This window comes from Aythya fuligula, chromosome 5, assembly GCF_009819795.1.
Source record: "Aythya fuligula isolate bAytFul2 chromosome 5, bAytFul2.pri, whole genome shotgun sequence".
Classification (NCBI taxonomy): Eukaryota; Metazoa; Chordata; class Aves; order Anseriformes; family Anatidae; genus Aythya; species Aythya fuligula.
Genome location: NC_045563.1, coordinates 59,098,712 through 59,113,255, shown reverse-complemented (window position 1 = coordinate 59,113,255; position 14,544 = coordinate 59,098,712). Strand labels below are relative to the sequence as shown.

At 37.9% G+C, this 14,544-nt stretch overlaps 1 protein-coding gene across 1 annotated transcript in view; it reads right to left on the bottom strand.

Moving 5' to 3' along the window:
* The window catches only part of SPON1 (spondin 1), a 179,325-nt gene that overhangs the window by 143,659 nt on the left and 21,122 nt on the right, over positions 1 to 14,544 (bottom strand). Inside the window, exon 3 of the mRNA XM_032187876.1 lies at positions 130 to 263. Coding sequence (XP_032043767.1) covers positions 130 to 263 — 134 coding nt within the window. The remainder of the gene's footprint in view (positions 1 to 129; positions 264 to 14,544) is intronic.

Below are 14,544 nucleotides of genomic sequence, written 5' to 3'. Positions count from 1 at the left end.
ATCTTTGTTCAAATGCACTAAGTGAGAAGAAAGTATCTAAGAATTCAGTTCGTAAACTAATAAATCATAGATTTACTACTAATTGAATTTGACTTTAATGATAAGTTTAATATGCATAAAAATACTCACTTTAGAATTACACAGCCTGTGCCAGTAGGAGGAGCCGTCCAAAACACTTGAATGCGTGTCCTCCTTCTAGGTGTGCTCTCAGTAACTGCAACAGGACAATTACTCATGAATTGCGTTTCTTCTTCATCTATGATCTAAGGAAAATAAAGAGAGGAATGTAAAAGGATAAGGACATACATAGACAATATCTCTCAAATGCATTCTGTCAGTTCATGTTTTCTTTCATTGGGATTACTTAAAATAATCTCTGCTTAGCACAGCGCTACTTGGTAAATTGATTTTAAAACATGCAGATAACTCACTATAATAGAAAAAAAATGAATATAGAAGAATATTTCAGTTCTAAGTTTATATAAGATTGTCCTTTCTATGCACAGCTGCAAATAACCTTGTCTGTGATTCTGATTACAGGAGTTCCAGGTAAATATTAATGACCTGAAAATATTTAAGGATGCAACATTTCCTTTTTCTTTTTTCTTTTTTTAATTATAGCAACTGGTTAGGACACATGGAAAAAGCTAGAAAAGAGGTTTTCAGATTGTTTACTTTTTCTTTTCTTTCAAACTAACTTTTGTTTAAACAGTATTTTTCACCAGGTATAAAAATAAAAATCTTCAGGTCAGAAGAGGTAACACGTGAATCATATTGATTTATAATTCAGAGCCTGTTATTTAGTCCAATATGCACACATTTTTACTTTTATGAGTGAATGATACTGAACAGTAAGGTTTAAGTGACATAAGTTAACACAAAACCAGAGAGGCTGACTTGGAACTGGTGTTGTTCCAAGGATTTTACTCAAAAGTGTCTGTGACAAAATAGCTTTCTCACTACATATGTACTTCATGGATTGTACTTTAAGCCTTCTGTTCATCAGATCTGAAAGAAAATTCACCAGAAGCTGCCAAGTTTTATTTGGAAACAGCCAATACTGTGATACTGCAAAATTTCTCTTCAAAATTATTCAGTGGTCCACTGTCATTGATGAAGTAAAATTTCACACTACATTGGGTCATGTTTCAGGCAACAAATTATAAATCATATTGTTTTGAGAAAGAGCAAAACTCATCCCTGAAGGAGCTTTTTTTCAGAATTCTGGTTTTAATAACACACACTCTTGCCAAATTACATTAAAAAACCATCTTCATCTGTAAATATAACTTTAAACAAGTATTTTGACTCAAAATACAAATTTACCTTATAAAAAAAAAAAAAAGACAATATCTATAGTTTGACCAGATTTGCTTCAGTGAGCAGGCATCTATATTGCCTTACCCAATCCTACTGCCTGCATTCCCAAACATTTCTAGCTGACCCAACAAATCTATTTCTCGTTTTCCATGACAAAAGAGAGGCACTGACACAGAGGAGTGAATTTAAACTCTATTTAGCTGGTCAATACGATGGTGGTTAACGAGTTTTAAATCTAAAGCCATTAATATTCTTTGACTTTTTCAATGCTGCATAAAATCAGAGTAAACATAATGTATGCAGCTACTACTTTGCTAGATTTTAATTAATGTGAGGTATTGGAAAACATGGGAGCTAGTATAAGCTGAAACTGGCACTGCTTTACTGTACTACTGCTTCCAATCTAATTCTCTTAACTTGAACATTAAAAAGTCACTAATCTACAGTTCTGCCTTGATCATCAACAGTATTTATTCTGTCTGCCTTATTCTGGCAACATATTTCTCAGAAAGGTTGTCTCAATTACTGAGGAGCACATCAAGTGATCTTTTGTTCATATATCACAGTAAAAAGTAAAAAAATAAAAAATAAAAAAAAATCACGGAAGCTTTGAATATGTGATTTTAATTTATATAAAATAAAATACCATTATATATTGCACTTCATAAGACTAAAGGATAATTCACGTTGAAATGGCTGTGAGGTCATCTACAAATTCTCAAGAAGGATATATTTTCTAGAAAAACAGAACCACTACAAATCACTGGATGAGTTACACTAGCTCCATGTTCCGTGGCTATTAAAAACTGCTGTTGCTCTATCTTAACTGACATCTTGGCATAAAAACTTCAAAAATATATTCAATTCAGGTCAAGTAAGATTAAGCACTTACAGGTAAGCGTAAATACTTTGGCTGAACAGATAAAAGTTACTCAATGAACCTTTCACATGTTGCTTTTTACAAATCTAGCGTAGCTCTTGTCTGAAACACACTTCTTCAAGGAATGTTTCTGGAGAAGGCCAACTGAAATGAATCTGTGTTCTCAAAGCACAGAGTTGCTATTTTCAGCTAACAAGCATTCAGCTGCTTTCATATCCCTAGACATGATTCTTCCCACAGTCATCACTGTAGACCCATCTGTGATGCATTTAAGTGTTAGGTAAATTCTTTTCTGCAGGCAAGTCAACCCTGCTTTTTTGTACAACAATGAATTTCAGAAGGAAAAATGAAACAAAACAAAAATAAAAGTAAAAAAAAAAAAAAATCCAACAACTAATACTTAAGAGAAGAGCTATGGAGCAACTATGAGTAGTTATTGCGGGTAGAATTTCCGGTTACTGCAAAAACAGAAGCCAAAATATTTGTCTAAATTCTAAATAATTGAAGCACATCCATGCACATTTCCACTAGCAATAAATGAATACATAAATGCAGGTATATTTCGCATTTCTGTAGCCTACCAAACTGCTGAACCTTGCAAGTTATGAATTTTCTCAAGGAATACAGATGACCAAAAAGAAATAATTTAAAAGTTCTGGCTGTGTTTTAGAGCACAGTCCTGGAAGAAGAGACAGTGTTTGAACCTCAAGGCTACATCACGATTTCCTGCATCAGTTACCATCAAAGCAAGAATACTTATTGCATAAGTGTTTGGTGGGAAAAATGACCGTAAAAGAATAAAGTCCTCCAAAAAAAGGGTTCCTTTGAAGGAAAATTAAACTGAAGCTTTCTTAATAAAGACTACTGATGTTGATAGAATACAGTACAGAACTCACATGTTAGTTAGAAAAACTCAAATGCCAGATGATCTGAGATATTAAAATACATATTTTAAGATATTTTATACATTTCAGATTCTAGTACTTCAGGAAAATACAAAAACATCTCGTATATGTATTTTTTAAAAGGTGGGGTTTCTTCCATATCCATGGAGGTTTGATTTTCTATAATAAGTTCCAAGGTGCAATACAGGAATGGTTCACCACTTATATAACAGGACTCCAAATGACACAATATTTTAGGGTGGTGGATGATATTATTGCAGTCTCACATAACACACGGGAAAGCAATAGTATCCTGGCCAACGCTGGGGAAAAAAAAAAAAAAAAAAAAAAAGAAAAAAAGAAAAAAAAGATATGTAATCTCTGAAAATAATACAATCCTGATTTTAATTCTGGAATCAAGTCAGACCACATAGGCAAGAAGGAAAGAACTGGCAGGAAAAAAAGCATGCAGATTAAAATGTAGCATCTGCAAAATTATAGCCTGCTAAACTCTAGGTTATGTGTAACAGGAAGCCTCACATTTTCAAGAATGGACCAGCAAACTAACTGTATATTAAACAAAAATCCTAAAAGCTAACATGAACACTTGGCCCAAGAATCTGAGGTCTCAAAGGGAGTATATCTCTATGCAATGAATTCTTTTGAATCCACGAATTCAATGATATTAAGTCTTAACATTTTATTTAGTGGCTTTTGTTTTTGGTTTGTTTTCTATTACGATTATAATATTATCGGAATAATTTATTCCCTCAGGGAAACTAGTGTAAATCCTGAACAAGACTCTTGGAGTTAACCTGGATTTGAATGAGCATCACAGAGAGTAGAATTTGGCTGAACTTTTATAAATCTACAAACATGGAAGTAAGGATATTAAAAGGGAAAGTTTACCAGCCCCAGGTTCAATCTTGCATTCTTTGCCTAGTCCAAACATTGAAGAGGTTGAGGAATTTTGGGTGTTCCTGAAAAGCAGGACTGGATAAATGCTTGGTTGTTAAACAGATGAATGAGTGGTTTGCTTTTCTAAGAATTACAACATTTCATGCTGAGTGATAGACCTCACTATCTGACTTCTATAAGGTGTTAGTCAAATAAGCTAATTCAGGAAGTAATCCTCTCTGCTGTTAAAAGCACTTAAAAACGTACACCGGTGTTAAAATGTTGAAATACATACAAAAATAGTTATGTACACCACAAAGAAAGGAATTAATATTAAGTACAAAGGAGATGAAGTTACATAAATCCTCTACTGGCTTATGTCCACTGTTTAAACCACTGGCAAGGACCTTCAGCACCATTCCTTGTTCTGTGTGGACACATCATCACTTTCCACCCACTGAACATCTGTGCTCTAATGGAACGACCAAATTTAAAAAAAAAGTTCAGAAGACAAGCATTTTTGTAGGCAGTTTTCTTCTTTGGAAGAGTTAATAAGGAGTCAGACTTCCAGAATGTTGCAATCTACTTGAGGAAACTTTCCCGTTATGAAGAAAGCATTGGGTTTACATAACAGTAATAATATTTGGTCTTTTGGATTTAATTTAGAACAGAGCTTATTATATGGAAGGGAAAAGTACTGATGTACAAAGTCTTAGCATATCTACCTTGAAGATACACTTTCCTTTGTAATCAATTTCTTTGAATAAGGGACACGGTATTTCCTTTGGAGTTTATACTTAGATGAATCAAACATCTAAGGGACGTTTTTAAGAAGTGTCAGTGATCTGTCCTGCTGCAGTCTGCAATCCAAAGCTGTGTAGCATTAATAAGCACTGCTGGGCTCATTGAGAGTTGCCTTCTTTAGCACTGCACCTGAAGACTGGACCAGCCACCTCGGAGCACTGGTGAACAGTATGCACATCTGTCAAAGAAGGGCATGGCGAAAACGTGCACGTAGTTTTTTACTATGTAACTCCCAGCACAGACTTTACATAAATAGACTACAAACTTGTTATTGGAAGTCAAATTTAATTCTGTAATCATTACCTGAGTAGAGATTTTATTCAATCAAAGGTTTAATGTAGTCAGGTAATGTGATGGTAAGTCCTGTGAAAGCAGTACCAGCACGGGATTCATGCTGCTCCACCTGGCTGCCCGTGTGTCCAGCTACCTGCTTGTTTTTCATCGCAGGCACAAGGTAGTTGGAAGCCTGCAGTAAAAAAAGGACCCTTCCACTTCTACAAAAGTACAATGCTAGATAGTCAGATCAAGTCTTTGATGCAAGAGAAGAAAAACTAAGAGATACATGTAGCTTCCAAGACATTAACTAACTAAATGGTGTGTGAGACACTATAGGGAAAAGTATTTGAATTCCGTCCACTTGTCCTCTTCTTTCAACCAAAAATTTTGAATAGTGTGTTCACTGTGAAAAGGCTGTGTTGGATATCAACAGGAAAGACAAGCTACTGAGAGAATCCAGTCTGAGAACCTTATTAATTAACACGTCCCAAAAGTATTCACTATCAAGAACCTTGTTTATGCCGTACTGTATTGCAAACTGGTCTGCAGTCTAAACTAACCTAGAAGCTAGATTACACCTACCAGAGGACAGGCCATAAGGTCTATTTCAAGGTGCAATTCAAACAAGAGGAAGAAAACAGTTTGGTGTAACAAGAACCTGGCATACAACAAGCATAAAGCACTGCACTACCAGCATCTACACCAAGCAGCCTGTCCTGCTGAGAAACTGCTTACGGAAAGCTTAACAGCAATTTCTTCTTTACTTAACTCAATATATAGGAAGAAAGAACACCTGTATCAACAGTGATGGGTAACAACAACTTGTCATCAATTAGCATTTGCAAAATGTTAAATTGCATACTTTCTGTTGGGTTTGAACGATTCTCAATTAGCTCAATCAACGTGACTTGTTGAATTCCTGGGCTTGTGCTGAAGGCATTAGCAAGTAGACTGAAAACGGTCCATCAAGAAAACACCACACCAGAAACTTTCAACATATGAACTCTGGTTGTTATGAATTGAGAAATTTCTATCTATGCAGTCACAAAGAGTGGATTTAAGGTTCACAAAAGAAGAACCAAGTTTTGTTTCCTATGAATTTTTATCCTTAGCTGTAATATTAACATTTATATGAAAATGGTTGGCTGAACTGTTTGAAGCTCCTTTATCAGACTACATTACTAGCATTTTTGACAGATAATACAGCTTTTTCCAGATAACATATTACTTTTATAATCTCTAACAGAGAAACTCTATTAGGCATGGAAAGCTGTCATTATTCTCATAGCTATAAATCTCATTTTGTTCCATCTATAGGTTTTTTCAAAAAGTAGCTCTTTTGACTAAGAAAATTCCTCTCATTTCATGTATGAAAAGCTCTTAGTAACCACAAGGATCCAGCAAGGAAAGAGCAAAATCTTTTTGAACAGTATTACCATATGAAATCCCTTCAAAAATTCTGGTTTCTTAATGCAGCCAACCCTATCCAACCATCCTCATCAGAAACAGGAAATTACTCTAAAGATTTAACTTGTTTTTTTCACCTTGGCACGCAAAGGTTTGAAGAGCACCAGTTGACTATTGCCCAAGAGAATGCCCCGGTGTAAGCGACAGAGTGCACAAATCAGCACGAGTAAACTGGAAGGGGACTTCTTGTGACATTTTGCACAGAAGTTGCAAGTTGCTCTATGCCCCGCATGGCAAATGGTTGAAGGCTTCATGCTTCAGTTCACGTTCAGTCTACACAGCTCATTTTACAACATTTAAATAATGTCACAATCTTGACCAAGACTGAAAATTTTAGTTTCGAAGAAATTTTTGGCTCATCCCAACATATAATTTAGTGAGGACCTAAATCTAGAGTAAATTTACTGAGGTCAGAGGCTGTACTGAACAGTTCAGCACACTTTTGTGTTGGTTTTTGTTTGTTTGTTTGTTTTGTGTTTGTTTCTGTTACATTCAGGTAGTAGCTAAAAAACTGAACTTGCTTTTCAATGCAATCAGGGTTTGTTTGTGGACTAAATACAGCTTGCATTTGGAAGCATGAAATGAGCACATGGGAAAGGATTGATTTTATGAACACTCGGTCAAATGGCAATGAAGAAATACTACTTTTGCAATTCTGTTCTGAGGATTAAGACGCAGAACCATCCTACCGCAGCCCTGAGACAGAGTAACAACCAGCAGGGATGACAGGGATGCTGAGCAAGGCTGTGCCGTGGCAATCCCTTGCTGGCAGAGGCCCCACAGGAACAGTCAGCATTAATCAGCGCAGTCCTCTAGCTGCAGTTCCATCACCTGAGCCAAGACCAACCCAAAACTGCATGATTACAGTGCTAACATACCTGTTTCAGAAAAGACTAACCACAATAAATTCAACGAAGATAAATGGAGCATTTGCTGGGCAATGCTTTCACAGAGGGATTCTTTCATATTCAGTGTTACTGTCAAACTATTTCCGTATGATTAGTCACTTGGCAAAAAATAACCACTGTTTCAAACTGGTAAGTAGTTTTGGCAGGGAAAAGTTAACGTTTGATATGTGGTGTCTCAGCTGCTTTCACCTTGGGAGAAATGTTGTTTGCTGAAAGTGATGTTTTATAAAAAGTCAACCTCGCAAACCATCATGGATTTTTATAAAACAATCCTAAAGTAGTATAAGTTTTAGGATTTTGCACATTTCTTTTGCAGTCACTACAGTTAGGACCATTCATTTAAGCTTGTAATATTCACACATTTCTAAAAAACAACCTCTTGCTCTTCCCTGAGAATATTTCCTGCCATTTTGTCTAGTCATATATAACACGATTAGCCACTTCATATATAAGAACCTATTTTAATCTGATTTTCTAGACACATAAAAGACATTTGGAAGTTGTGCAAAGAAAGAAAAGTTTTTCACAGCCTCATAAAATAAAGTGAGATAAAATATAGCAATGTGGATAAAGCACTCAGTTGGAACTCACAAATGTGAGCCTCACTGCTGAGCAACCCCTCTCAAATCGCTTCAGTGTGGTCTGTTTCCCAATTGCTAGTGGAGATGCAGACACTGAGCTCCTTTTCCAAAATGGTATGTGCAATGCTCTTTAAAAACGCACCTATTATTATCCTTAACAGCTTGTCACGCCTCAAATTGGCCTCAGACGTCATAAACAGAAGTTCTTCAGGAGATTAAATATGAGATGTCAGATATTCAGCCTATGTTGTGCCATACCGATAGCTCAAATTGGATGGAAAAGTACTTTAGAGAATCAACTAGGAATTCAAGTCAGGTGAATCCAGGGAAGCTAGGGATTGCCCCATGTACCACCCTTCTGTCTCACTTTGGTAAAATGAACAGCCCACTTCAGCCAAAGATTGTTGCATTGATGCCCACAGAACCCAGCAGGCAGAACAAAACCAAGTCTGGCAGAGCTCCAGTTTGAGAATTACATCTTTTACAGCTGAGGATGCTCTGACAGCATACTAAGGGATAATTACTTTTAAAATTGTAATTACTTAATTACTTTTAAAATTGAAATTTAAGTACTGCTAGGAATAAGGACCTTGTTTTGCAAAATATATTTGGATTCTGATTGTCATGCACACTGGTCTAAGAAGGAAAACCTTTTTCACATCTTTATCTTGCAAAAGCTGAAAGGCATAGTTGAGCATGCTCTGGGACCACCATTTAAGACCCCACTTCTGAAATGCAAGATGCAGATTCCCATGTCCATCCTGAATCTAGCTGCTCACTAAAAGCGTGAACTTTGCCAAAAAAAGAGTAACTTTCAGCCACTCTCTTCTCTGATCCGTTCTACCTCACGTATGTTCTCACTGAACCGAGGGAAGAACTGCCTCTACAGTCAGGTCATGAAAGCACTGATGTGTTTTCAAATCACTGCTCCATTTCAAGGACTCTCTCTCCAAGTTGTGAAGCCAGTCTTCTCACTCGGACAGCAGGGAAGTATTTTACTCTTTCTACAAAGCAAAGAGGAAAAGACTGAGAAACCAACCCTGAAGCTGACTGTTCCTGCATGTAGGAGCACTCCTTGGGGCTGCAAAACACCCTGGTGGAATCCGTGTTCTAGACGACTCAAAACATTTGTCCCTCCACCCAGATACAAAGTCTTCTGTCACTTCTGACAGACCTCTTCCTCTGACTAGAAACCATGCCTTGGGTGAAAAAATTCCCCCCGGTCAAACAATTGTGAAAATTGATACATTGCATTAAAAGGGTCAGTATATTGGCATTTTTATTCTGGTGACACAAGATTGAAATGTTTCCCCCAAAAACTGAAAGTCCCCTCTAGCACTGGTTTGCCAGCCCAGGATTGAGATCCACGTCAGTTCTAACAGTGATAACTTAAAAACGTTCAATTAAAAACCGTATCAAAATTCCTCCCACATTTGTTTCCAACCCCCACAAACAAACATCCTTAGCTGAAAAGGCACGAGACAGACTGAGTTTTCCCCCCAGACTTGACCTTGTATGGTGTCTTGAACTAGGGCTCATCGATAGTCTTCTCACGTCTCTGTCAGGAGATTACATTTAAGCCAGCATGAGCACTTTGCCCATGTTACTGCTGCTTATATATATATGGTGTTGCTTCTGCCAGCACCAAAAATTCATAAGAAACTTTCTGTGAATAAAAGATTAATCTCTGGTTGGCTCAGTGGGCCACTCATGCATGGAGAAGCACATACACATTTTAAAGAAGAAAAAAAAAAAAAGGAAAGAAAAGAAAAGAAAAGAAAAAAAAACTCTAAGTATACATTACAAATTATATGTTTCCCCTACATTTTCTAAATCCATTTGGTAAAGAATTCATTCAGATTCTTCCTGTCTGAGCATAAAACAAAGATTCATAAATGTACACTTAACTTCAGATCTTATGCTAAGCATGCACTGAAGGTCACTGATCAGAGTGCTCAGTACCTCGCAGGACTGAATCCAGCTTGAATTAGAGTTATGTTTTATGGATATGCTTGTGAAAAGCTGAAGGGCTATATGATTGCTGGGAGCACGTTTTCCTGCTGTATTTGTAAATTTAGATAAAAATCAGCACTAGCATTTTGCCAAATCCAACACGGAGTATCTTGTCAGCAAATTCTTAATAATTTGTTCAAACTGTAGGAACCTGTTTGCACCAGTATTAGGATTTTCCCCTATTTCTGCAGCAACTGTCTTTACCTGCCTGAGCCCACGTGTTTTTTCTTCTGTCAATACATGAAATTCTTTGAACTAATATACCATTTACAAATAGTTGAAAGGATGTGCCTTCACTGGAACTAATAGACGTTTTGTTAATAAGCACCATTCAAGCCCAGTCAACAACATGTTTAGAATTCAGCAGCCCAGAACTTCACTCACCATCAAAATAAGCTTTAAGCTCTCAAATGGATGAGAAATGCAAACAACTGAAAACCTGAAATCCTCTTGTTCGTAACAAGAGAGAGAAATCGTGATCCAGTCCTAAATCCACCGTTCACGTCCTCACTTCTGGAAAGCTTAAGTAAAAACAGACAAGGAGATCTGAATTTCACGTAACAGGAAGCAAGCACACGTGCTGGGTATCGCCACCTACCAATTCCTGCACTTTGGTAACGTTGGTATTCAGTGATGCTGCTGAGGGTGTAACCCTTCCCTTTGAAACGAATTACACGAGGAATCCTTTGATAAGATTATCATTTACGTACCACTGCCACAACTGTATAATAACAGTATCTTTAGCACAGTAATGAGCTGTACACAAGCAATGGGAGTGCCAGAGAAATATTTGCACAGAAGACGTGGACGTTCCTTATCTTCTGCTCACACAGGCACTTCTCATTTACATTTCTGTGGCAAGAACTGCAGGTTCCCTGCCAATTTAATTTGCGACTGTTACTCAGGAACTAGCCTTTTCCTTCAGCACAACATCTCAGATAAGAACCCAGTTGCAAGACCAGCTGATCAAAGGAAAAGGAATGGTAAATGCAAGGAGACACATAAAACACCAGGTAAGGAAGAAATTATCCAGTGGCTAGCCAAACCACATACGTAGCTCTCCTACTGCAGCCACCTCTGTGTCTCAGTTCTTCCTGCAGAGCGATGATAACAGCCTTCCTTCTTCCCCAGCCACTCTGTTTTGCTTTTGTCAGAGCATTAATTGTCAGGCAAAGGAACCTTTTCTAACCATCACCAACTGCAACGTGTGCTTAAACCTGGGGCTTCCTTTCCAGTATAGTCAATAATGGTATTGTAGAGATGACACTCTCCTACAATACGATACAATATTGGGGAGTAAAGTACAAAGGTAATGCCTCTTCTGCCGCTAGGTACATCGGAACTGATGAAAGTCATTTGAAATACAGAGTAAAGTCTGCATGTTTTCCTGGATCAGCATTTCTCAGTTACTTACTCTGTTCAGGCATTTCATTTATCCTTCATTTTAGAAAGTATTACACCACTCAGCATTAAGAAGACGCTGCCAAGAATAGCTACCTCACTTGGAGCTCCTCATTTAAGTTAAGAAGGGATTTAAGGATTACAGAAAAATACATATTTTTAATAGCATTATTGTCCTGCTTGATGCCAGAGCTTTGAAGCATCAGCAGGTCTGGCACACATGGTCTTCGTGAATTTCTCAGTGCCAAAATATACATCCCAACCTAGTCCAAGCGTATTCCACACAAATTCCCTCAGCCTTCAGAGGGCTGTGTACAGAACATTATCTACTTCAGAGAGAGTTAATCCATTGCTAAAACCGCATTTCGAGCAGAAATACTGTTGATCTGGAACTACAGGCTTTATACAGATAAATTTAAGAAGGCTTTTACCTCCTTGGAAGAGCTGACGAACCTTTTGCACAGTTACTGGCATCAGCTCAGGAATACTGCTCATAGAGAAGGGGTGCAGGGCATGGTTGGTGACAGCACTGACAAGAGTTGTGAGCAATTACAAAGTCACCGGTTCTTTGTGCATGTACGAGTGCGTGCTGGCACACCAGGCACAGCCAAGAGCTAACAACCCAGGCTATGGCTCCTTTTCCTTTTGAAATGCCACTGAACTATTAGCGTGCAGATCCTCAGATTCTCTCCTCGCTTAAAAGGCACCGCAGATCACACAGGCTATTCATGAACTATTTCTCTGTGTGCAGGTTTTTCTATAAAGCCTAATTTCACATCACCTGCAGTACCCTTCTGGTAAGCGAAATGCGCTTGCTGAGAGTTTCAAGGAAGCCAGAAAGCTCTGCCTTCTCCCTTCTGGCAGGAGAGGATCTGCTTCAGAAAGACAGGCTGCAGCCAGGCAGCACTGAAGCCGTACCTTGGCGAGAAGGGGAGCCCTGTGGGCAGGCTTTCGGTTTCTTTGCAAGTAGTTGGTAGGCTCTCATTAAACTCTGCCTGCAGTCCGCACGGGTTAAGCGCTGTGCCTGAATGAAACCTCCCAGCGCCAAATATTAAAACTGAATTTGTATAAAAGCAGCCTTTTGACACTCTGCCTGAATGCTCTCTGACACAGGATGCTCAGAAAGGGTGCAAAACAATGGCAAAAGTATTATGAAAAAGAAAAGTAATTTAGTGGAATTTTTAAAGTTCTGTGTTCCCTTGACTATAACAATATATTTCATCATGGTACAAGGTGGCTGCTGGAGAGTTTTAAAATCTTCTCAAGGGAAATAAATACGTGGAAATGGATTCTGAAAAAAAAAAAATGAATACAGAATCTTAGGAAAGATATAATAAAATCCTTCATAGCTTTGTAAATTGAAATACTGAAGAAAAAACAAAACTGCAACAACAGAAACTGAACTGTATCAAATTGTACTTTGTGCACAGAGTAACACTATAAGAACTGACAGCCCTTTAAGTTCCACAAAAAATAATAATATTGTGGTTTCTTGCTTTTATATTAATTCCAGGCAGGGTAAAATGATGAAGATGAGGTTTGTTCAACATATCTCCTACTCACGAAACCCGGCGTGACAATCAGAAGTATGCCTCGGTGAAAAGATTTCATCCTAACCAAAAGGCTGAAGAAGTTCAGCACATTTAGCAAGATTAGAGGAAAAAAGCAGCATTTTCTTACGCAGGTGTTGCTGTGTACGTAATGTTAAAATGCTACAAAATACTTGCACAGGGTAACCAGCTCCAAGGTTGGTGTTGCATTAGGATCTAAAAGAAAACTTCCCCACTCACACATCTGTACAGGGGCTCTGCACAGCCCTGCGGACACCCTGATGCCATTTAGCATCCCAAAATGCATTGAATAGCAAGTTTGCTTAGCTGTACTTCTGTATTAGCGTCTGGACCATGAATCTTGTCAAATATGTCGAGCACACCATTTTTTAAGGGAATTATTAAAGACAGTGATTTTGATTGATCTGCTTCTGAAAAGAGTTTGTGCGTCGTCAGTGCATTTCCAAGAAAAATGGTGCAAGGGACAGCAAATTCCCAAAGAATGGCATCACTGCAGGACGAAGGTGAGGCGGGCATGTCTGAAACCAGGTCCTGTGCAGAGCCCTGCTCCGAGGCAGAAAGGACAGGAGGGTCCCAAGGGAGAAGGTGGGCCACCACCCGCACGCATCTCTTGCCGTGACACTGCTACGCCGACTGTAAAATAAAGATCCAGGATTTATGGCACTGCCACACAAGAGCTAAAGCTGCAGGCGGATTTCAGAGCAACCCCATATATACAAACATTAGATTAAGTCTGCGCCTCCTGATGTCTCGGCGTGTTGTTTTGAAATATAAGCTTTCTTTACGTGTGTCAACTTCATGGCTGTAAATAGACTTTCCAATTAAAAATGTGCACTCCCATCATACCGTACATGCAAATGACAGAGCACAAAAGCTTCAGAAAAAAAATATCTCAGTCTCAAAGGAATTTAATTCTCTTGAATATGTATATCAAAACTGTGAAGCTGTTTCATTTGAAATTTCATTAGGGCAAATAGAAATTCAGTGTATGCAGTTGCAGACTGAGGGGGAGTTAAGTACATTTTCTTTGGGGAAAAAAAAAACAGCTTTTTGTGACATTCATTAAGAAACTAGAAAATTCATTTCCAAATCAGTTTGACACATAAGCAAGGAAAACTTAAACTTGCAGATCTCTAGCAACAACAATCTTCTCAGCGATATTCCATCATTGCGAAACAGGCAAACGTGTATGGCATCAAGAATACGTAGAATGGAATAAGTTATAACGCGGGATTTAAATGAACAAAAACTGTATTTACTTTGGTTCTACTTCCAGTGTTTTCCTTCACAGCAAATCCAGGTGAAATATGACAGATTTCTAAAAAGATATTCCATTGTTCCAAAGACATGCTTCAAAATAAGCTGTTTCTAGTTGACTTGGTGGCCTTTCACTGAAATTTAGGCTTTGGAACTCCTCTGACTACTAACAGCACAAAGTAGGAAAATATTAGTTCACAGAGTTTCCAGTTTCATAACATAGTTTTGTCAAAATACATTTTTCTTCTGAAAATATGCTGTTTTAGTCAATACCATGTAAAACAT